The 23,878-nt window shown below is 42.1% G+C and overlaps 1 protein-coding gene across 22 annotated transcripts in view; it reads left to right on the plus strand.

The window, feature by feature from the left end:
• MICAL3 (microtubule associated monooxygenase, calponin and LIM domain containing 3) overlaps positions 1-23,878 on the plus strand; it is a 173,086-nt gene that overhangs the window by 120,060 nt on the left and 29,148 nt on the right. For 13 of the 22 annotated variants that reach the window (XM_063153805.1, XM_063153804.1, XM_063153813.1 and 10 more), the window contains 9 exons: positions 5,465-5,660; positions 10,059-10,285; positions 11,392-11,514; positions 14,550-14,687; positions 16,823-16,885; positions 19,625-19,729; positions 20,311-20,439; positions 20,818-20,909; positions 21,681-23,562. In XM_063153805.1, the coding sequence (XP_063009875.1) occupies positions 5,465-5,660; positions 10,059-10,285; positions 11,392-11,514; positions 14,550-14,687; positions 16,823-16,885; positions 19,625-19,729; positions 20,311-20,439; positions 20,818-20,909; positions 21,681-23,562 (2,955 nt within the window). The remainder of the gene's footprint in view (positions 1-5,464; positions 5,661-10,058; positions 10,286-11,391; positions 11,515-14,549; positions 14,688-16,822; positions 16,886-19,624; positions 19,730-20,310; positions 20,440-20,817; positions 20,910-21,680; positions 23,563-23,878) is intronic. The other 9 variants (XM_063153809.1, XM_063153823.1, XM_063153825.1 and 6 more) reach the window with 7 other exon arrangements.

Raw genomic sequence — 23,878 nt, forward strand, 5'->3', positions numbered from 1 at the left:
GCTGCCTTCTCCTTTGAGGTCTATACCTTTTGAGGTGTAGACCTCAGTGACAATGTTTGCTGAATTGGTAGCACACTTCAGAAACCTTACCCAAAAGGTATTTCTCAGAAACTAATTGCAAGGGAACATGAGGACTTCCAGCATTTCAAACTCAAAGCTCACTGCATCACTTTTAAACTCCCCTGGAAAAGTTCCCATCTTCCTTTTCAATACTTGGTCACAGGCAATGAGCTGCTGTTTCTGTAGGGAACTGACACAGTTCTCAAACAATTGTGTGGAGGTGGAATGAATTGAAGTGTTTGGAAAGGACAAGTGGAAACAAACAGGTACAGTGTTTCACATTACCACAAAACCACAAGCTTTGGGAAATCCATAATGAAGATTTTCCTGAGAGTCTATTAATTCCTTCCCCCTTTTGCATGTGTTTCACAGACTCCTTTATTTGAATTTCCGTAATTCCCCAAGGCCACAGCTAAGTCTGTGCAAAATACTGGACAAGAGATGACATGCACCTTTATTCAGATATTGAGATAGCAAGCTAAGAAAAGCGAGTCTAGAGGTACCGCATGGTAATTGAAAAACAGCTTCTAGTAAAATAGACAGGTATTTTCCCTTTGTGAAGAATTCATTGTTCTCAGATTCCCAGTTCTCTCCTGCATCTTCAGCATGGAAATGTTGTGTCAAGGAGTAACCTTGGCAGGATTTCATTGAGCCCATGGGAATAACATGTAGATTTTACAGAATAAGGTAATACTGGAGGTGAGTTGAGATAGGATCCTCTCTCAAGAGGAGCTTCTCAAGCCTTCCAGGAATTGCCAAAGTTGCTGGAATAGGACACAGTCATGCAGGCAAGGAGCAGTTCTGTTAGGAATGTTATCTCTGATCAGACACTTATCATTTCAGGAGGCAAGCTCTGTCAAAGCTGAGATAAATTAGGGGCTCTGGCAGCTTTCATGCAGCAGCTAAGCAGCCTGTCCTGTTAAGAAAAACAGCTCCCTTCAGATGATCTATGTAATGTTCATGGCCCACTGACTCTTCCAAAGTAAAGAGTCAGGTTTTAAAATGTGTCCTATTTTGGATGTTGTTTGTGAATTTTTAGCTGTTCAGTTGATTGTTCAAGAAGCTACACTTGGCTTTGAGGTAGCTCCCCTCTCTGGGTAGTAACACAGCTTTTCTTCCTGGCTGATGCAGCCATGGCAGCCTTTTCCCTCACCTGTGAATGGTTGCTGACTTTTGTCCCTGTGGGGCCAAGCAGAAGGTCAGGTGCTGGCTGGGTGCACTCTGAACAATCTGGGATATATAGTGTATTGATTAAAGAGAGGCAGCTTTCCCCTCCACAGGGACTTCAGGTCTACAAGAACTGCCTTGGAACACACTTTGCCCATGCATTTAGCACCTTATATATGTGGGGGAGAGAAATGAGAGCAGGCAGCAAGCTTCAGAATTCCTCAGTCTTATTTATATTTTATTGTAGTTTTTTTATGGGTTTTTTAATTGTAGCATCAAATTAGTTGGTGTAAACTTTAGAACATAAAATGGGGGAATTGTCCATCATCTGGACACTTCAGTGATGCTTGTATCTCATACTTACTTTCATCCCTTGTATAAGTTTGTGAAGTGCAGTGCTTTCCCTTCTCATAGTTGATGGCTTTACAGTGCAAGGCTATCAGCAGCATTTCTCTTGTTTCGTATTTGTTAATAAGTTGGACAGTGACTTTGCAGACAGCCAGATTTGCTAAATGCATGGCATCTTGTAGAAACAGACAACTTTTAGAAATAAAACTAATATGTGAAATAAACTAAATAATTTGTGTAGTGCAAATTCCTAGAAATCCCATGCTTAAACTGGTAGTGGAGTTTCTGTATCATGTTCTCTGATGCAGAGCTGTTTTCTTGGCAGACTGGAGAGATGTGACCACTTTTGCATCTCAAGTGTATGGATGTATAAGTTAATAAGAGAAAGTGCTGGAAATGCCCTTTCTACTTTGAGATTTTGAGGCAGGGAGTGCTTGTCAAGCTCACAGGACATCTTGGCTTGACCACATCTTTTTGCATTAAAGTTCAGGTTGATTTTCTTTCTTTTAAGATTTTTTAACACAGTTGCATTGAGTCACTCCCACTTACAGTTTGTGCTGTGACAGGATTTGTTTCATTCTCTGTGTCCCAGTTACACTGGGTCCTTGTGATGAGAAGGGCAGGGATGCTTTGTGTTTTGAAAAACTTTCCTGAAGGATCATATATGTTCATGAAATGCTTGTAAAAAGATGTCAGCTTGATTTTCAGTCCTTCTCTACCTAGCAGTGATTGCTGCCAGTCTCTCTCCCCACACTAGATATTGGATTATTGAAACAGCCTTTTTTTAAAGAACTCTACTCCATTTAATTTAATTATATGGCAATTGTTTGTTTGGGTTTGGGTGTTTTGGGTTTTTGTTTGTTTTTTTCTTTGAAAAGGCTGACAAAAAGCCCCTAAGATGGTAAGAAAACAAAAAGAGTGAAATAATATCAGACAGATAAAAGTTCTTGTTCTTTGGTTTTCAGAATTCTTTTTCTAGTGTACTTTGCAGCTATGTCAGGGTTTGCATCAGAAGAGAGTAAGCTAAAAACAGCTTGTGGAAAGACATCCCTGTTAAAGTAGCTGAGCCTTGCTGATGACTTCATGTGTATAAAAAGTTCTGAGTAGTACAAAACCTTTTTTTTAAATCATTATTTTAATGTATTCCTTGTTTGTTTTCCCTGACCTTAGTGTTACTATGTTACCCAGAGTCCTGTTTTTTTCTACTGTCAGCCAAAGTGGCAGAGCAAAATTCGAGGTCAGTTCCCCTGGTACTGTGAACTCAGGGCTGGGTAATGTAACAAGGATTGCAAAAATAGATTTGGATGAGTTGGTATCACCAGAGAGGGAGAGAGAGAATGAAAAGAGTGAATCCCAGTGGAAAAGGCAGCTCAGTTCCACCAAACTTTGCAAACCAAGGCACAACAGAAGGCTTAGCAGCAGGAGATGGTGGAGACCACAGTATCCCTGGAAATGCAAGGCAGTGGTGCCATCTGACCAAGCTTATTTGTTTATACCATGAAAAAGCTCTGGGGTTCCAGCTAAAGGCATGGCAGCCACTTGGCCACATCATGGAAGGGTTAAATCATACTAAGGAAGACAGAAAAACACTTCTGGCAGTTGTCTTCAAGATTTTATCTCAGGGGAGGGGGATTGGAAATGGATGCCAGGAATTATGTAAAGACCTGTGTAATTTTGTGTGAAATATGAAGGTGGTACTGAGTAATTTTCCTGAAAAAAACCCCAAAACCTGTTAGGAATAAAGTGAGAAGCTACAGAGGATGAAGAAAGGAAACAAAAGCTGTCTTGGAAGCGAAAATGTGTGAGGATAAAGTAAAGGTTGCCAAAGCTCATGCTGGGTTAGACTTTGCAAAGGAGAGCAAAGCAAAGAGCTCTGTTTTGTTAGCATGTAGGTAAAAGCAAGGTAAGGGAAAACAGAAGTGTATTTCATGGGAGCAAGAGTCAGTGTGCAGCAGGATTGGGAAATGAGGACTAATACAATGAAACAAATAATCTTTGTCTCAGAAGAGTGGGAGAAATTAAAATGAAATTGTGAGCTTTGTGGTAACAACTTTTGATTAAATCAAGCTGTCCTGATATACTTTGACTGTCTCGTTCAGGAAATACTGTGGACCACTGGGTAACAGAAGTATGTCCTGCAGATAAACTAAAAAGAAAACAAAACAAATAAAAAACTTTAAAAAGTGTTCTGAACAAGTATATATCAGTTAAACAGTAGGTGTAACACCTTTTAAGGAATAACTAAAACCTGCTAGTTCTGCAAGAGAAGTCCTTTGACCTCATGCAGGTAAGTCCTAAAATATGTGGCATGGGCTCACCAGAGACCGTGCTGGACTGGCTTGACAGCTTTTATTGACAATTGATACCTCCATGAGGGAAATTGTAGTGCATTTGAACAGTCTGGACTTGAGCGTAACACAGGAATGCTGACACATGGAAATAATTATTGGAACTGGATAAAATGGGAGAGAAGTACGTGAAGTGTGAGTAGCTAAGGAGTTGGGCTAAATAAGAGACAAGAGGTTTTAATAAAAGTGGAAATAAGGGGTTTGGATGTAACCTACAGATTATGCAGTGTCCCAAAAAGTGATCTGGGATCTGATCTTTGTAATACTGTCATTAAGGTTACCAACTGAAAAAAAAAGACCAAGGAAAAAATCTGCTAATGCAATTCAGGGCTGAATCAATATTTCACATCCTCATCAATGCAGAGGAGGACAAGCACATCATCCACTAAGAACTGCAAATTGTTGCCAACTGTAAGATTAAACTAAGGAATGTAATAGTGGAAAGTACCAGGTCAAGCACCAAGATGATGTTGAGAATTTTGGCTACCAACAAAGTGCTTATCAGTTGAAAGCAAAGAAGGAGAGAGATCTAAGTCTCATAAAAGCCACCAGTATTATGTGACATATAAATAGGCAGGTGTGTTCTCAGCGTGTATCAGATGAGAGATTTGTGGCAGGGCTGTGTGTTACACTGATAAGGCCTCATCTGGAAAGCCATGTTCACTTTTAATCACCCAGGTTCTGGAAAGATTAATCCAAACTGGGACAGGTTCAGAGACCTGGGGGATGATCAGAGCGCTGAAGAGCTTATCTTCAGTGAGAAGAAGGTGTGACTTGTTTAGCAAAGCAAAACAAAAGCATGGAAATATGGGTAAGGGGTCAACAGTGGTGTAGTATTCAAGCTAAAATACTGCAATTTAAAAAATAAGTGGATGAAAGCAGGATAGAATAAAATTCATTGAGTGCTACTGTGAGTGAAGCTTCTCAATACTTTTCTACAACTCTCTGGTTCACATATCCTGGCAATTTTTGGGGACTTCTGGGATTTTTGCTTGCAAATGTCTCTCTGAGATTTGTCCCCGTGATTCATTTCATTACAAATCCTGATTGAGAAGTCAATCAATTCAAGTCTATTAAAAGTTTTCAAATTTGGCCTTTTTCATTCCTTCCCTCATCTTTAAGTAGTAACAATATTGTCTTGCTCCTTAACTCTGTAGATTTCCCTTGGCTGGTGCCAGTTTTAACACACAGCAAGGTTGCCCCGTAGCGTTCCATGTCTCAGATAACAAATCCAGCCTGTGCCCAGGCCTTCCCCACACAAACTTCATTGCATCTCTAGTTTTTGCAGCTAAAATGGCCCTATTTCCTCTCTCAACTAGGATATTTAACATTCTTTTTAGTATCTATTAGCCAAAACCACTAAGATTCCCTTTTGCAGTCTGGCCTCCCAGTAGTGGCGAACAGGATAATGACGTAAGGTATTCTCTCGCTTTATTTACCTCCCTCTGCCTCGTGCCCCTTTTCTCCCAGTTGCTCAGTTCTCTTAAAAATGTGACTTTCTGACTGTTGCATTTGTTGTTTATTGCCTGGCTTGTCCTCAGGTCCCAGTGTGAACGGGCTGGAGGAGCCCAGCCTGGCCAAGCGTTTGCGGGGCACCCCGGAGCGCATCGAGCTGGAGAACTACCGGCTGTCCCTGCAGCGCGAGGAGGAGCTGGAGGAGGTGCCCGAGGAGACCCTGGCAGAGCACAACCTGAGCAGCGTGCTGGACAAAGGGACAGAAGAGGATGTGCCCAGCAGGTCAGCACACATTGCCCAGCAGCTTTTCTGCACCCATCCCAGCTGGCTTTGACTGCCTTTCCTTTTTCTTTAACTCTTTACCACGTTGCGCTTTCTAAAGCTTTTGAATCACACAGACTTTTCATCTTGTAGTTTCTGTTCTCAATAACTCACTACTATCAGAAGACACCTCTAGCACTGTAATACCATGAGATTAAGTTCTAAATTGGAAGGGATTTTTAAATTTAGTTTTTCAATTGTATTAAAGGTGAGTCTTTTGAGCAAACGGAACATGCATTCAAATGGAAGGGGGTTCCAAAGTTGCCTTCTTTTCTGAATGCTTTGCATTACAATTCAAAATCATGTTTGGTTTCAAGATTTAGGCTTGACACACATGTAATCCTGACTGAATGCTGGTGCAATGCCTGAGAGGTATTAATGGGAAGCAATAGCTGTGGCTGTTGAAAAATGTGTTGTACCTTCATGGTAATAAAATGAAGGTGCATAAATGTGTTGTACCTTCATGGTAATAAAATGAAGGTGTATAAATGTGTTGCACCTTTATGGTAATAAAATGAAGGTGTATAAATGTGTTGCACCTTCATGGTAATAAAATGAAGGTGTATAAATGTGTTGCACCTTAATGAATTTCTCTTTATATGGAAAATTCTGTGCAAGCACACCAGGATCCACATCCATGCAGGCAGAGCTAGTGGAAACAATTTTTACAAGAATCATTGAGAGGAAATCCTTGAGGAAGTATGCTCATAAACTTTATAGTCAATCACACACTTTTGTGGAGTCTTGGTCTCTTAATACAATTTCTCATCTACTTGTCTTTGTAGCAATTGCAGCCCTTACCTTTTAATCTCTGAGTCTCTCCAGTAGTCTTGAAATAAACTCAGAAAGTGCTGTTGTTTGTTTTCTGAAACTTAGATCCTATAGTCATATTTTATGTATGAATTGCCTGCAGATATAGGTCTGTATGAGAAATTGAATAATCTTGGCCTATTTTTGGGAGATTCAAACTATATTTTCTTAACTCATCCTTCCTTTAGTTACCTGCTCAGGTTTAGGAATTACATCAACTATGACAATATAAGCATTGATGATCTCAGGGGTTTTTACTTCTTTATGTTTCTACCTCTAAAACAGAAGTGTGGAGCCATTGACTGTTGTTACTCTTTGTCTTGATTTCAATAAATCGGGACACATTAGGCCTGCTCAATAAATGAGAAAGAAGAAAGAAAACTTACAAAGGCCAAGAATTAGTTTAAAAAGTGGAATTTTGGCATTTTGGTATGAAGCTGATGGTCATCACCAAGAGGTGTTTTGTGAGATTCTGGAGATTGAGGGTGGTACACTATTAGGTTAGCAAATTTGGTTTTTGTCTTGTAGGGTGTTACATTTAGTTCCTTTTGTCCTACATTCATCCCTATAACTTGTTATCAGTATGAGTCTTTCTGTCTGTAATAGACTACATTGTATAATTTTCCATGTGAGAACCAGAATGGGCAACTCGCATTCTGTCATAAGGAGAAAAGAGGAAATACATCAAATTCCTTGATAGTTTTACCTGGAAGAATTTATATTCCAAATCTAAATATGGCAAGCAGTTTACTCAGAAAATGGACAAGGCCGTGTAGGCCAAATATCAGAGAGAGCAGAGGGAGAATTTTCTAGGAGGTGTAGCTATTGGATATCCTGTGTTTAGCTGTATCCACTCCATGGATAGACTGCAGAGACAGAAAGACTTCAAAAAAATAAAAAAGGGGGGGAGAAGTCTGACTACTTTTCAGCAACTTAAAAAAAAGTTTTGACTCTTGCAACAAGCCAGCCAAGGCCCTGATTTAATCATCTTCACTGTCGTGGTACAGTGCTGCAGGGCTAGGAGCAGGCGGAGGAGATGGGGAACTCTTTGTTCCCTCCATGTCTTATGAAGGATGGATTGGGCTTTCAGGGTTCACTCAGCTGGCAGATAGAAATCAGGCAGAGACCTCACATTTTGGTGCACAGCTTCCCATCACACACACACTGTAGAGAAAGTTTATGGGAAACAGCATTCAAAGTATATTTTTTCAAAAGATAGTTAATCTTATTTAAGTTTCAATTAAAAAAAAAGATCAATTAAGCAATTAAACCCAGACTACACACTAGTCTGAGGTGTAGGAAACCTTTTATGTGCCTTATTGATTGCCTTTAAGTTGCAGTAGCCCCCAGTGTGCCATCTCCAGTTTTGGTGTCATGTCCTGTGGCCTTTCAAATGAGTATTGTAGGACAGCTTGTGCTGTATAGGTCTGTATGGCAAGGGAAGAGATTCATTGCCACAGTTTAGGTTTCAGTTCCTCTCCTCAGCACTAAATCTGTGCATACTTCTTTTTCTAATGAGATACTCAACTCCTTATGCAAATTCTATAGAGCAACCTACCTTGGTCTTTGATTTCTGCTTTAGAGAAAAATCAAATTTCAGCTGTTGAGTGAATTCCTACAGCACAGGGTTTCCATGCTGAAAGGAATGCTTGCTATACCAGGCCATCTCTCACTGCTGTCTTTCAGCTTGTCATTTCTCAGTATTCAAAGGTCAAACAAAAGCCAAGTGATAAATAAAAGCCAAAGAAGGTGAAGTGAGCTGTGTGGTGAGGAATTTGTGTCGTCACTCCTCCATGCGATAAGCCGGCTGGTGGAAGAGCAGCAGCTCATCCTGTTCAGCACCCATGGCAACAATTTGAGCAGCAGTAAACCTTATTGACAGCACACCAAGCCCCCAGCATGCAGCACCTGTCAGGTTTATTTCCATACCAAAGGGTGGGAAAGTAAATCAGGGAGAAGGGGAACATCACATTTACCCCTGTGACAATATCTGCATAAAGCCTTTGGAGTATGCTCTGGTCTCCATGCACCAAGCCTGTGGCTTGCCAACAGTGTTTGTATTCAGTATTTCACATGTGAAAATCAGGCAGCATGTTAAAAATAACTATTGAATTCATGCTGTGAAAAAGTGGCTTGTAGTTTGAGGAAAATAATGTTATTTGTATGCAGACCAGTGAGTAGAATTTAAGAGCCTATGGACAGAAGTGTGTGACAATCAGAGCATGAACAAAGGGTTTTCCTTATTAGGTTTGCTATCAAAAATAGTCTCTCAGACTAGCAGATAAATAAAATTATATAAATAAGATAGTACAACTTTACAAGTTGTATTTTATAGACCCACATAAGTATAACCTTCATTACTTTCTACTTGTTGGTTTTCCCTTTCACTGTCTACATGGAATGGGTTCTGCCAAAGCTGGTGATAGTGGGCATAAGGAAGCAGCAGAAATACTATTCTCAGATTATTCACCCAAACTTTAATTATTCTCAAACAGTTTTCTCCTTCAGTCAGATGAATTGGGCCTTTTTAGATTTATGGGGAAGCATCCAACAGTTGCTCTAATAAATGCAGTTCTCTTATGACAATGGTCTGTTCAGGTAAAACAAAGCTGGAGAACCTTTTCACCCTGCAGAGAGGATCTGTGAGTGTTTTGTAGTCCTCATTCATTTTCCAGTGACAATTGCAACCATCTTTCTCCTCAGTCCCTCCAGGTAGTCTGGCATGTAAGAGTGAGCTAGATTAAATTTACTGAATGAGTGGTTACATTTCCTGCCCCTGCTGCATATGCTGAGGAACTGTTAGAATTAAACAGAGGTGACTTCTAAAAGGCACTAATGATTTATTACTTTGCATGGTTGAGACTTTGCTGTGGGAATAATAATCTCATTACTGTAATTATCTTTGCACTGCTTCCTACAGTTTCTTGCCACCATGTACACAGTGTACTTAATTGGATACATATTTCTGTCTGTGATGCAGAAAAGTGAGGAATTTTGGGGGTTTTTTTCCTCCATCTCCTTAGTTAACATGCTGTATCCTTTGCCTGATGTGCTTTGTGTTCTTTCTACTCCCAAAGACCGCTCTGGTTCACAGGAGAAAGTGCCAAAATCATTCTGGGTATCTCAGCAGTAGCTGCTGTATCAAAAGCCGTGGCCTTCTACATTCTGATACTGTGAGGAACTCCTGCACTGATTTATCAAGAGCAATGTGATATGAAGAAAATAATTTCTTTCTGTTGTATTCAATTGTCTTGAACTGTAACAATAAATGCTGCACAAATATTTGGACTTGGCTTCAGAGGCAGTTTTCTGCTGCCTCTCCTTCTTTAAAAGGAGGGCAAGGACCATACTGCAGCCTGCAGGTGATGCTGTCACTAAAAGGCCTGTGAAACACTGAAAGCTGAAAATCAGTGTTATGTTTTAGGCTCATGTGTGTTGAAATGACTTGTTAGTGATCTAAGACTGATCAAGAGAACATTGACTTCATAATCTTTAATGTTGTTATTTATTATTAGCAATATAATCTTTTTTTTTTCTAAAACCTTACAGTAGTTCAGAATCGGAGATGGAGGAGGAAGATGAAGAGGAAGATGATGAACAGCAACCCCCTTCAGACCTGGGTGGTGTGCCATGGAAAGAGGCTGTGCGTATCCACGCCCTCCTGAAGGGAAAGAGTGAAGAAGAGATTGAGGCTGAGCAAAATCATGAGATTGAGTACAAATATGATGAGGAGGAGGAGGAATATGAAGAGGAAGAAGATGAGGAGTCAAGTGAAGGTTAGCTTGGTTCATCCTTTCTTTCTGCCAGCCAACAGGGAAAAATGAGTTGAGTATTTGCCATGCAGAATAAGAAAGATTTGCCTTGGAAAACTTTACTTCTTCTTTTGCTTCTTTGTTGCTCTGGTTTTTGAGGGAGTTATGGTCAAGGAAAGCTCAAGGTGGTTCATTCTGGATTCTGAAGGACCTTGCCCACAGGACAGTTTAGAGTACCAGTACTCACAATATGCTTCCCATACACCATGCCAGCGTGTCAATTCACAGCCTTGTGCTGCTGTATTGGCTTATGGTTGGTTTTTATAGTTATTTGGAATTAGATTTGAATGTGCCCTTTGTTCTCTGACAGCAGGAACTGGAAGCATTGTGGTTGCAGTGTTTTCAGTTTTAGAGTGCCTCACTAAGGGGTAGTGCCCTGTCACTGTCAGCAGGGCATTCCACAAGAAGGTGCTTGTAGCTCTCCCAGGTTAAAAAATGGCTTTGATGGGAGTTCAGGTAGTTCCCATTTTAGCTTTGAAAGATTTCTGTGGAAAACCTTAGGGAAAGACTCCTTCCCCTGTGTTTGTCTCAGTCATCAAAATGCAAAGTTTGTGCTCAGAATAGACATGTTTCCAGTGTTTCACCACCATGCCAAATTTCTCACTGCTCTTGTCTTTGTCTTTATACTCACATTTCCTTTTTGAGGAGACTTGTAGACTCCAAAGAGCTTTTTTGTAAAGGTCTTTGGCTGCCTACTGCCAGCAGAGGTCCAGTGTTGAGTCTTAGTGGCGGTGTCGTTGATGAGCTCAGCAGGCTCCTTGGCTACCTAGGAGCTGAATGTCCATGAGTGCAGTCTGTGGAAACCAAGAGTTCTTTATGAGTATGGCAACATGCATGTTGTGTGTTCAGCCTGCTGAGCAGTGGTGTTCTTGGATGGATGTTGTTTCGTTCGAGCAGTTTTCCTGCCAGGCACTTGGAGCACAGCGGGAGTACGGGGAGCTGCAGCATTTCCAGGCAGTCTCTCTTTCTGATCCTGTCCTCTCTCTTTCTCTCTTTCCCTCTCTCCATGGCTTGTGTGTGTACACGTGTGCCTGGTGCTAAATGTGGATGTGTGCTTCCCTCTGCTGTAGAGGGGGAGTATAACCCTTGGGAGAGAGAGCTGCAGCAAGGCCTCTGGCTTCAACGTCTCTCAGATGAAGAGGACTCGGGTACACATAAAGGTACCCATACACTGTCTCCACCTCCAGGGGAAGGTATTAAAGAGCAGGTCCCACATGAAGAGTTTCTGTGTTTTATTGCATTGTGTTACCAGCCCCCTCAAAACTGATTCAGTGGCCATTGTTCATCTCCTGGTTCAAGTGCCATAAATCAGATCTGTTGCTGACACTGGTTTTAGTAAGGTGATAAAGCTGCCAAGTACCTCAGGATTTCTAGAAAACCTGGACAATTTTGCTGCTGTAATTTCATGAACAGTGACTTCCAGGTAATAAGGAGTATCAGATTTGTTCTACACATGCAGACTACTTGCACCTGTGCATTATCTCAGACACATGGGACACACCAGAAGTACTGCTTTAGACTGCTTGTGTCAGCAAAGTTGCTTTTTTTGTTGTCCTCTGTGTGTGTGTCTGTCTGTGGGGAAGAGTCTAGAAGAAAACTAATCAAGCTACAGCAATCCCTCAAGATTCTTCAAGCAGTTACATAATAATCATAAAATTAATCAGACATTCAAATCTAACTGGTTGTGTAATTTTCCATGATGCAGTCTCTTGCAGTTTATTTTTGGGTTTTTTGTAACACATGGTCCCAATAGCTTGTTAACCCCTTATTCCCTCAATGTGGTTCATCAGAGCCCGAATATATAAGAGGAAAGTCCAAGTGCCTTCCTGCATGTAAGGGGCCATATGCAGTTGTCAAACTGCATATTTTACAGCTGATGGTTATAGTAACAGTAGCTTAGCTTCCAACTTTCTTTTTTTTCTTTCCAAGAGAGAAAAAAAAAATGGAAGAAGCATTATAACTTTTTTGCCATCTAACTTTTCTGTGATAAGAATGAGAAGTATTAGTGAGGTGGCAGAAGGGAATACCTGAAGAAGTTCCCCCTGTTGCAGTTGCCAGGGTGATTCAGACCTGACTCTTAAGGAGTTGGTTTGCAAGTGGCTCCTTACTGCAATAAAGTGAAAACATTGAGCCAATAAAGTGAAAACGTTGAGCCTGCCCACAGCTTATAAAGTGTTGCTGCTGCAGTGGAAATGGAGGAAAGCTACCACTCCAACTCTAAGTGCAATTAATGTTCAGCTTCCTGCAAAGCTGAGCAGGCAGCCCTGAGGAAAGGCTGTGCCACGTGTTGTTTGAAATTCTCAAGCCCTTAGACATTAAAGAAGTGTTAGGTTTGCCTCTAGGCCAAGCAGCAGCCCTTCATGTCTGGCTGTGCTGCTCATTATTTATTGGAAAAGGTGAGAGGGACAGGACAGGCTCAAGCCTCTGTGGAAAAACTAAAGGTTTCAGTGGTATAATCCCAGAGCAATCCACTTGAAAACATGCAGATCATGTGGGACCTGCTCTTTCCAAGCCTTGCTGAGTGACTCTGGACTTCTCAGCCCCTGCTGGCAAACCTAAACCTTTTAACACAGACCTTTGTGTGTTGGTGCAAGCGCTAACTCTACTCATCCTGGGGGCTGCATGCGAGCGCTTTGGGACGGAGCGGGAACAGCCCAGGCTCCTGTCCCTGCAGGATGGCCAGCGCCTCTGGCAGCCCTTGTGGTTGTGTCATTGACACAAAAACACTGGTGAGGCAACAGAGACATAAAGCTGCAGAATCCTTGGCTACATTGTGAATCCTGCTCTGCATTTGGGTTTGTGCCTCTGAGCCCCTTTCCCTTTAATGACCATCTGCTGATTCTGTCCTTCCTGCAGTTCCTTCTGCCTGTTTCTTCTGCGGTTTTAATGCCAAATCTCACACATAGTCATTCCTGAAATGGAAATCCCAAACACTTTGTCATGTCTGGGAAAAACATGGCTGGGAGAGAGGAACTTGTAAAAATGAGACAGCAGGAAATAATGAATGCAAGCTCTAAATGCTGCTAATGTGTCTTGTTTCCTTCAAACATTAGAGCACCATGTCAAAATCTAACTGCTTTTGAGGTTCTAAACTGCTGCAACGATGCTTTGCCCTACTCAGTGGTAATCCAGTTGTTGTGAAAATTGACTTCCTACTTTAAAAAGTAAATGGGAATTTTCCTTTCAGGCTGAGATGTTTGCTTTTGAAGACCACTCCTGCAGACAGTGTACAGGTGAACACCCGTCCCCTGCAGAACCAGGTTTTTTTTTGTTATGGATAATGAAGCCTGAGTTACAGAACCAGAGCAGACAGCAATAGAGACAGAGTGTATAAATTTTATACCTTAGAGTAAGTGCTCCCAGGGCAGGTGTTCTGCAGAAGTTAAACAAGCTCATCAATTGCTTAAGGTGCCCATTGTTCTCTCTGACATTCCATAAGTAGCTGAGCTTTGTGTAGGCAGGTAATTGAAGAGTAATGCTATTTCTCTTAAACAGAATAATTTGTGTGACAGGAATTCCCTTCTGGGGAGCTGTTAAGTCACAACCAAAATGCTGTTATCCTTCAGGAAAAAAATTCTCCCTTTGAACAAGCCAGTACAAAAGAGCCAGGAGTAAACAAAATGGTTTTAGGTGCTAAAATTAGCATGTGCCCATACGCACATACACACTTGAAACTCTCAGATCCATCATATTATTTAATTCACAAAGTGTGTACCCAGACCAGAAAGAAGTGCCTAGCCAAATAGTAGGAAATAAAAAATCTTTTGTCTTGGTGCCTCTGTCAGGTGGAGATTATTCCTCACCTTAAACAGTAAGACATCTTTGGCAATAATCATAACAAATAGGCTGAAGGAGCTGGGAATTTCTGCTAAATTGGTATCGACATACCACATTCTGTTGGACACCCAGAGAACTTCTTTCATTTCAGCAAAGCTTCTTGCAATAGACATGATATCTGACGATGCTTTAATGGCATCCCCCTGCCCTCGGAATGGCGTGACTCAGCTTGGATGGGAGGCGTGAGGAGCTGTGGTGGTGGATGCGTGTGCACACAGTGCTGAGCTTTTTCTGTCTGTCTTGCAAACTGACCTTGGCCAATAATATTTTCTCTTCTTATTTCCTTTCCTATGATGTGCTACCTTTCCTTTCCACTGTTCTCCCATCTTTTCCTCCCTGCCCTTCATGCATCCTGCCTACAACCTGTTATGCCATGCCCTCCTCCTGCTAGCTGGAAACCTTAGGCTGCAGCAGATTGTAAATCCGGTTGATCCTCTGGAGATCCTGGCAGATGTGCACTGGACACACATCCGTGAGAAAGAGGAGGAGGAAAAAATGGTCTCAGCCTCAAAGTCCTCCACCTCCAGAGGTAATCTCCCCCAAGCCCCACACCAGCAGTTCCTGGATCCCAGTTGCAGCTGTTTAACTCTGTTGCTTCTGCGCCCTTCAAGACCAGTGACTTCAGCAGGGGCAGCAGTGATTGAAAGGAGCTGCTTTCAAATTGCACTGAAATTACACTTGGTTAAACTTTTTGCTTTTCAGGTCAGTGTCTGTTTAAAACTGCTGCTTTCTCAGCTCTGTGACAGTGTGACTTCTGGCCTATTTGTCTGCCTGCTTTGACTCCATAACAGTTTTCCTCACCACACACGATTTGATAGTGCTGGCAATCAGCCCTCTGTAACTGACTAGGGAGACTAATAGTAGTAGTCTCATGCTTTTTGTGGCAGGGAAAATGACACTTTTTAGGGAAAGATGAGGGGCTGTGTTGTGTAGCTACTAGAGCAAAGATTGAACAGGGTCAGCTTCTGTATATCAAATGTGTTTCTCTGCTGCTTCCTTTCCAAGTATGTAACTGCAAATGGTATTAGCCAAGAATGATGGGAGCCAAAGGGCTTGTCCATCTGATCAGTGGTGGGTTTGACTCCCTGTGTTTAAGTATATCTACCTCTAATGTGCAAGTTGTCAGTTACTCAAAGGCAAATTTGGAGGGGGAAAATGTTGATAGTCTAGATCTCATGTGAGCACCTTCCAGCAGTCCCTGCTGACCTTGTTCTAGGCTATGTTACAGTGTGACTTAAGGTAAGTATGTCATAAGTGCTTCATCTGTGGGCTTAAATCAAAGTTTACCATGCAGCTGATGAGCGGTGATCTTCTCCCAGTCTGCAACCATGGTGACACAATTGTACAGGGAGTATATCTGCTGTGAGAAGGGCTGCCTTTCACAGAAAAAATGAAATTAGGTTAAAAATCCAGAGCTCTACCTCATGATACTTGATTCTTTTCTATTCCAGATAATTATCTTTTCCTTACAGTTTTAGATGTTTGGTATAGGAGCTTTTTTAATCCTGGCCTGGCTTGATACATAATTCCAGATCAGTTTGGCTATACTTACATTTGCAGTTTGTAGAATGCACTGGGTTTTTCTGGTGTGAAATCAGCTCCCTACAAATAAGAGATGGGTATTTTGTTCCCACTGCAGCCACAGAAATAGGCTGTGTCCAACTCTCTAACTTTCAGTATTGCTAGAGTGGTTGATTAACATTCAAAAAGCACTAAGTAAAAAATGTTTACAATGTTTCTTAAGTTTACAACAATTAAGGTTACTTGTGCTTCTACCTGGGGGTCTGTGTCACTCTTGTTTCCAGATTTTTATTTTAATTTGTATTTTGTTATCATAATCTGAAGATCATGAGTTCAATCCTTACTTTTCTATGGGGGGCTATTACAGTGGCCAGCAACAGGTGATCTTTCCAAAACTGATTTTGTGATCTTTCCAAATTCCTTTGGAAAGAGAGTCAGTATTTCCTTTCTGTCCCCTGAAACTTGGCCAATCTAAGACAATCTTGATGTATAATTATCTGCTTCTATTGCTCTGTCATATGGCAGAGGTGTGTGCAGGTGTTCTCAGCAGTTTGGGTATGTCAAAGGCTGTTGCCAACATCTGTTTGTGGCAATGCTGTAAGTTTTCAACCTGAGTTCAAGAGACAGATTGTTCCTGGCTGAGGAGCTGTATTCCATGGTCTGAGGTGTTTGGAGAGCCCACTGGCAGCAGCAGTGATAAGGTTTGATGTGACAGCCTGGGACAGTGCCACAGCTCCCAGAAATCCCTCTCATTCTGCTTTGGGAGCTCCTCTTCCTCTGCTGGGCAGCAGTTTCTGGGACACGTGGGACCCCTCTCTCACTGCTCAGCTCTTCCTTCTCTCAGTTTCCCTTCTCTGCAGAGTTCCAAGGGTAGCAGCAGCTGCTGGTCAGATGTGGTGTTCTTCTTGCTGTGCCACACAGGAATATTTCCTCTAACATTACAGATCCCAAAGGAAGATTAGGCCCCTGACACTTGTGTGGTATCTCAATTTAATTCTCAAGCCTGGAATCGGGTGATTGAAATTTCATAGGTTTTATTCCTGTATTTGCTACTGAAAAATTTCCCTCTGTCACTCTTCTGTTTTAGACTCTGACTGCTGGTCTAATTTTGACTTCTTGCAATTTATTGTTTTTTAAATTCAGCATCCGACCTTCCCTCCGTACGCCATGAGGCGGTACAGGCGTGGCTGGAGACGGTCCCTGGAGGTAGTTTGGTGATGTTCTATGTCTTCCAATGCACAATAACCCTGCCCCTCTCTTCTCCGTGCCTTCAGCAGCTGAGCTGGTCCTTTAACCCTGGAACTTACGGCCCTGTCGCTACTGCATGAGTGGAGGTGGAGGGGGGACGGGGAGCGCGCATGTCCGCCTTGCTCAGACAGCCCCTTCTTCTCGCATGAGCTCCACTCTCACCCTAACCCTGGGCAGGCAGGCCAAGGACAGCTCACCCTGGGGGCAGCAATGCAGGAGGGATCCAGCTGAGTGCTCAGATTTGCTTGGGCAACTGAAGATGGAGCCAGGTTTTCTTCCCCCAGCCCTTAGACTCAAAGAACGCGGGGCTTTCTTGCAGTTGAAAGGTTAAGTGACAGAGAGTGCTTAAAGCAATTGCGCTTCTCTGTAGCAACTGCAAAGCGTAGTTATGTGGTGAAGAAAACTGCAAAGAGGAATAAGTTGAACCTAAGATCTTTAGGAATACTGGTGGTGTTGTATCTCTTCTGACTTGGCATTCACATTATTCAGGAAAGCCTCAGGAATGCTGGTAGAGCTCAGCTCATTTTTTTTTGCGTGGTTCTCTAAGCTCTATTACAAACGGATGAGCCTGAAGATTCTGGGATGACAGTGAGGGAGTACATTGTGTAAAGCTGTGAAGGTGTCTGAATTAGTGGAGCAGTCTGTACTAGGTAGTTGATCTGCAGCTGAGTTGCTTTGGCACATCAGAATAGCCAGCTTGCCTTTAAAACTTTGCTTCTGCTGCTGCTTTGGCAAGTCAGCAGTGTTTACAAGGTGTCTGCACACGATGCAGGCTGCTCACAGCTGCCAGCTAATATGAACCAAGTGCTGATCCCAGTTTCTGGCTGCAGTAGTGTGTAACTTCTGAGTTATTGTGTGACAGCTTTTGGCCTCTTGCTCCTCATCCTAACTGCATATATGTATATGCACAGTATATGTATCATATAACCAGCCACTGCAAGCTTCCTGTGTCCCTCAGAATGGGATCCACCCTTGCACCAAGTTGTTACTTATTGATGCATCTGTGATCTTACCATTGAGTTTTTTGTACCAACGTATTTAAAACCTGATTTTCTCCTCTCTCTCCAACATAATCCGTGTGTGTCACATCCATTCATGGTTTCTGAATCTGAAGACTCACACATACATACTGGATTCAGATATTCTTAACATTAGTTATGATTTTTGCAAATTTTGATTAAGATTACTCACATTTGCTGTTACCATAAAGCCATTCATGACATTATCATTTCCAAAATAACATAAGCTATTGCATACCTAAGCAATGATCAGACTGGGACATGGTTTGATTTTGCTCAATAGATTTATAAATGCTCCTGTGGGCACTCCAGCCTTTTCCACATGATTCAGTTTTCCTGTGCTTGACATAGGTAAGGGTCTGGATTTGATAGTCCTCTGATGTAAAGGAATAGGCCAGTACATTATCACACATGAGTGGAACTGCATTTCACAGTAGCTGAACAGAAAATGAACTAATCTATGCTCACTACAGAGCACGGAAAAAAGGAAATTCTCAGGTTGAAGGAAGAAGACAAACCAGCTGCTGAAGGCTGTCTTTTGAAATAAGCAAAAACCTGTATTAAAGGAGAGGCTGCAAGACCTCAGTTTTAGGGAGGGTTGGTTTGTTTTCAAGACTGCCTTAATTAGCAGTGCAATGATGTAAATAGTTCCAAGAGCCACATAATCACTATTAAATAAAAAGGATCAGGAACTGGAAGTGCTCACTTTTTTTAAAATATTTAAATTATGTTTAATGGAAATGTTAAAAAAAAAAAAAGGCAGTAAATCATCCATTGCACGGGTGGTTTTTTTTATTATCATTTAATAATGGGATTTATACTCCACACTTTGATCTTGTCTCTCCTCCTGTAATTAAATGCTGTCAAAAGCAGTAGTGTCAGATGTCATAGTTTTCAGAGTTACAAATTCAAGAATCTCTTCTTTGTTTTGACCTAGTAAATCAAATAGTGGTCTGTAAATGGAAAAAAAAAGTTTTGAATAAGTAATTTCAATTACTTAAAAGTGTCTCACTTAATGATCTGTAACAGAAAAAAGGTTTTATATATGTTATTTTAATTACTTCAAAGTATTTCAGTTTGTGCACTAGTCACTTGTACAGCATATGCATTTTCTTAGACCTTATTACCAAAGACTGCTGTAGCTGCACAGAGTTAAACAGTTTCCAAGAGCAATAATGGTAAATCCCATACCCAGACTCTTTGACTTACACCCTCAAAGCCAGTTTCAATTCCAAGATGAACAGTTCTGGTTAATTGTGAGGTTCCAGTTTTGACCTAATACACATATGGTATCAAGTGATGGTAACTGTTCTGTTGTGGTAAAGAAAAGCCCAAAATGTTCCTGGAAGAACAGTAACCTTTATTCTGGTTTGATGTCCTCCCAGTCCCCTTCCTGTTCAATTTTTCACAACACCTGTTTCTCAGAAAAGCCCTGGCAGCTTTCACTGCAATTACCTTGGAGACTCCCAAGGGCAGGCATTCCTTGATTCACTGGAGTCTGGAAGTGTCACTTCACCATAGATGTCTCTCCAGGTGACACATTTCAGGATTTCTTGTATTGACAGTAACTGATAAACATCTCCAGTATAAACTATTGGTGCAGTTCAATACAGAACTTTTTCACTGTGTAGTGTTTGTTTTCTTTTCTTTTTCCCCTCAATATTTGAATATATTCTAGCTCCATGTGAGGAGGATGATGTGGAGGATGAGCTGGGCACAGAGCCTGCAGACACAGAAGGGCAGGCAGGTGAAGAGGGAGACACGGGTGCAGAGCTGGACGATGGTAGGGTACCACTGTGCAGCCTTTAAACCTGTTGTGTGAACAGAATGTATTGGCAATGAACTTTGCATGAGGGTACTTAAACCTGGTCTTATTTTTAGAGGTGTGGGAGTTTGTTTCAAATATCTGAGAGGGAGCCAGGAGTGAGGGACAAAAAGAAAGAGAAGAACCTCAATGTCCTGGATTATGTAATGAATTTCTCATGTCCTCTCACCCCATGTCTTGTGTCTGTATTCAATACTAATCCTGATGAATAACAGAAATAGAATTAAATTTGTGAAAGGTCCATAATACTGTCAGAATGCTTTCTGTGCTATTGTAAAATTAACTGCATATGGCAGAAAACATGGAAAATTTTCCCAAGAACTGATAAGAGAAACTTCAGTTACTGATTTAACTCTTTGTACTAACAGTCCAATCATTTACTGCTTACATTTACTGCTTAAATGACTAATTATCACCAAAAAAGGAGCGAACATTTAAGTGTTCTGGTTATGAAAATGGTTAGCACCATGTGAATGGAAAGCATTATGCCCTGATGGACTTGTATCCAAGTTCTCTTGTTTTTTTCCCTGCATGATCAGACATTGCCTCTGATGCAGAAGCAGAGTTTCGCTTACGTCAGAGTGGTGCAGAAGGGGCAGAGCTGAAAGTGTCTGAGCACGAAGAAGAAGAAGAAGCAGAAGATGCTTCTCACAGTGTGACAGAAGAAGGTAATCACTTTAGTGCTTGAATGATGTTAATTGCATTTGAGTGCACAGTTAGGAGAAGAGAGTCTCTTGGATTTGAACCATCTCACACGCTCAGTGGCAAGGTCTGTGCTTGCATTAACATTTTGAGGAGAATGTTCTGAATCCATTAATTACAGCTTTGTAAAATGTGAGAATTGTTGTAATTCTTTTTTTCTTGTAAAAGTTACTATTAAAAAGCTTGTACCATTTTGGCCATTTAAAAATTTTTATTGTGTTCCAGATGTCCAATCTAAAATTTGTAAAAAGCTGATAAATTTGTCACTACTTGTTGTAACATTAAAAAAACATGATAGAGTATTAATGGTTTGTGTATTTTTCAACCATTTTTCCTTTCCCTAGGTCCATGCAAGCCACCCACCCCTATCCAGCCCTCTAGTGAGAGTGTTCTTCCTCTGTCTCCAGCTGCTAGTCCCAAAGAAAAACAAGCAGAGGTAAGAAAGGGAGTCTCTGACATTTTCTACTTAGCACCTGTAGTTCAATAAAACAGTTTGTCGGATAAACTAATGAGAACTGACAGCAGGGAGCTCTCCTTCTTTTCTGACTCTAATATTTATGTTGATCTTGAAATCTGACTTCATTAGCCTTAAAATGTAATGGATACTATCTGTTTTCCTGTCTTCAGAGTGCAGTGACTCTATCACAGCCACACAAGTTTCCATCACAAAACCCCAGGCAGAATTATACAGGATATTTTAATCTCAGTGAGCAGCTAGCAACAGGTATATGTGATAAATGGAGGGAGCCATAAATAAGGTGTTTCCTGTTTATCCTGGTCTGGCTGTCTTTGATGTACCAAAAAGAGTGTGCAGCTGCAATTGAAAATTACAGTAGTAACCAAAGTTCAATTCAAATTTTCCCTTCTAATTGTTTTTGTTTTGTTTTTAAGGAATTGCTAAAACATTGTCTTGGACAGCTTTGGCATAGACCAGTTTACTTTTACAGTGGGCTGGGTCTGGTTTGCTGACACAATTGCTGACAGCATTCACTTTGTATTAAAATAAAGCTTGTTTTTTTGATAGCCATCTAATGATCCTGTCAGACACAGTTTTTGTTTAGCAGGCAGACTTTGGGACATTAAATTAGTATTTTGATACTTGGATGGTTTCCTTATCAAGCTCTGTTAAAAGCAAAAAAACCCAAAAGTAATTGTATTCTCACGTGCTCAGTGACTATTAACATTCCCCTTTTTCATTTTTCTCTAGGAGGTAGAAGATCCCCTGGCTGAAGCGAGCCGTGCAATAAAATCCCCAGAGCCACGCTTTTTTCCTGAGCCTTTTGTTCTTGAGGAAAGACCAAAGGATGAAATTCCCAAAGACAGGAAAGTTAAGAGCCCCTTGGTGCCACCATCTCCAGTGCTGTCCCAGCCAGTTGCATCACCAGAAGCCATTGCACCCCCATCACTCACAGAGTCCCAGCCAGGAGCACCAGCACTGGCCTCATCCCCAGCATCTGCTCAAATGCCTATCTGTTCCCAGCCTTTGCCTTCTGCTGAAACATCCATTCCATCCCCAGTGGAGCCTCCAGTATGTTTCCAACCTGTCCCAGCCTTAACATCTACTCCTTTAGCCAAATTGGCCCTTAGGGGCCAGGATGGTGAGGTGGAAAAACTGGGGAGCCCCACTACTGCAGAAGAAGCCCTGAAACGGAGCAGCCTCGTGGAAGAGTTCTGGATGAAGAGTGCTGAAATCCGACGGAGCTTGGGACTCACCCCCGTGGACAGAAACAAACGCTCAGAGAGCAACTTCACTGTGTCTGCTCTGGAGACAACTCCTCAGAAGACTTTCAATAGCAGAAATATTTCAGGGGATGAAAGGATCCATCCTGTGAAACCCCAGCCTGCCCCAAGAAGGCAGGGACTGTCCAAGTTAGAAAATGAGCAGATTTCTCTGCTCACTCCAAAGTCTCCGTCAGAAAAAGAGCTAAAGATTTCCAGTGAGGTACGGGGAGATGTATCCAGCAGCTCTGGGCTTGGCCTTCAGGAGAGCTCATCTAACATGAGAACCATGGCTAGCCAGAGCTTCAACACTTCTGACTCCACCATGCTAACTCCCCCGTCGAGCCCGCCCCCACCACCTCCTCAGAACGAGGAGCCGGCCACGCTGCGCAGGAAGAGGTACCAGGCACTGTGGCAGAATGAGGTGGAAGCCAGGTCACCTCCAACACCAGCATCAACCCCTCCTGCTCCCCGACACCAGGAGCCAGCCCCTCCTGCCAAGGAGCCCCCCCCGGCCAAGAGGGATGAGGTGCGGAAGTCGTTCGCGGAGAGCGTGGATGAAATCCCGTTTGCTGATGACGTGGAGGACACGTACGATGACAGGACAGAGGACTCCAGCCTTCACGAGAGGTTCTTTACACCTCCTACCAGCAGGCCAAGGCCAGAGAAACCACATCTTTTGCCCTTGGTCAAAGAGAATGGTGGTCCACCCTCCATGGAAGGAGGGGCTCACCACAAGAAGAGAGTGTTCCCTGACATTTCTGTGGAGGCCAAGGAGCTTGCTGAAGAAAGAATGAGAGCCAGAGAGAAGTCTGTCAAGAGCCCAGCACTACGAGATGCCATGGCTAAACAGCTGTGTAAGATGAAAGATATGGAGGTGACTGCTGCTCCAGCTGCTGGTGGGGCCACAAGGGCACGAAAGGCATCTTCTATGCCCTTGAAGACCAAAGAGTTGTTTTATGAGTCTCCAAAACATTTGGCCTTGAAATTAGCAGAGGGATCCGCACGAAAACATCATTCTGCTACTGAGAAGTACTCTACTCCTCCTGCTGACATGGCTGGGCCTGAAGGGTCTGTCAGCTCTTCAGAAGGCTCCAGTGGGAAGAGTAAGAAAAGAAGTTCCCTCTTCTCCCCTCGTAAGAACAAAAAGGAGAAGAAATCCAAAAACGATAGCAGACTTTCTGACAAATCTAGTGGTGGGACAGAGGAAGCAACAAAGCCTAGGTCCTTATGGAAGTCTGTTTTCTCTGGCTATAAGAAAGACAAGAAGAAAAAGGCTGATGAGAAATCTTGCCCAAGTACTCCCTCAAGTAATGCCACAGTGGATTCTGGCAAGCACAAACCCTCTGCTCCACTGATTACAGCTGCAGGTATAACAATAAATGCCTCTGCACTGGTGTCCTTGAAAGTAGTTTTGGTTTGCTTTGTTGTTCAGCTACTGTGCTGAATGCTGCTGCTCCCCAGTGTCAGATGGGCAGAGTGGGGTAAGTGCTAGGGACTGGATTTGTGTTTCTGCATATTTACAGAGTCCACTGAAAAAAAAAAAGGAATTCTAACTAAAGGCTTAATTCTCAATATGTACAAGGTACATCTGTTTTATGTCTTAGATTTGCAAAATAAGCATCATTTGTTGGAATTTGTGACATTTCATCCCTACTTTAAACCTGATTTTCATGTTTTCTTTGT

This window comes from Melospiza melodia, chromosome 4 (genome assembly GCF_035770615.1).
Source record: "Melospiza melodia melodia isolate bMelMel2 chromosome 4, bMelMel2.pri, whole genome shotgun sequence".
Classification (NCBI taxonomy): domain Eukaryota; kingdom Metazoa; phylum Chordata; class Aves; order Passeriformes; family Passerellidae; genus Melospiza; species Melospiza melodia.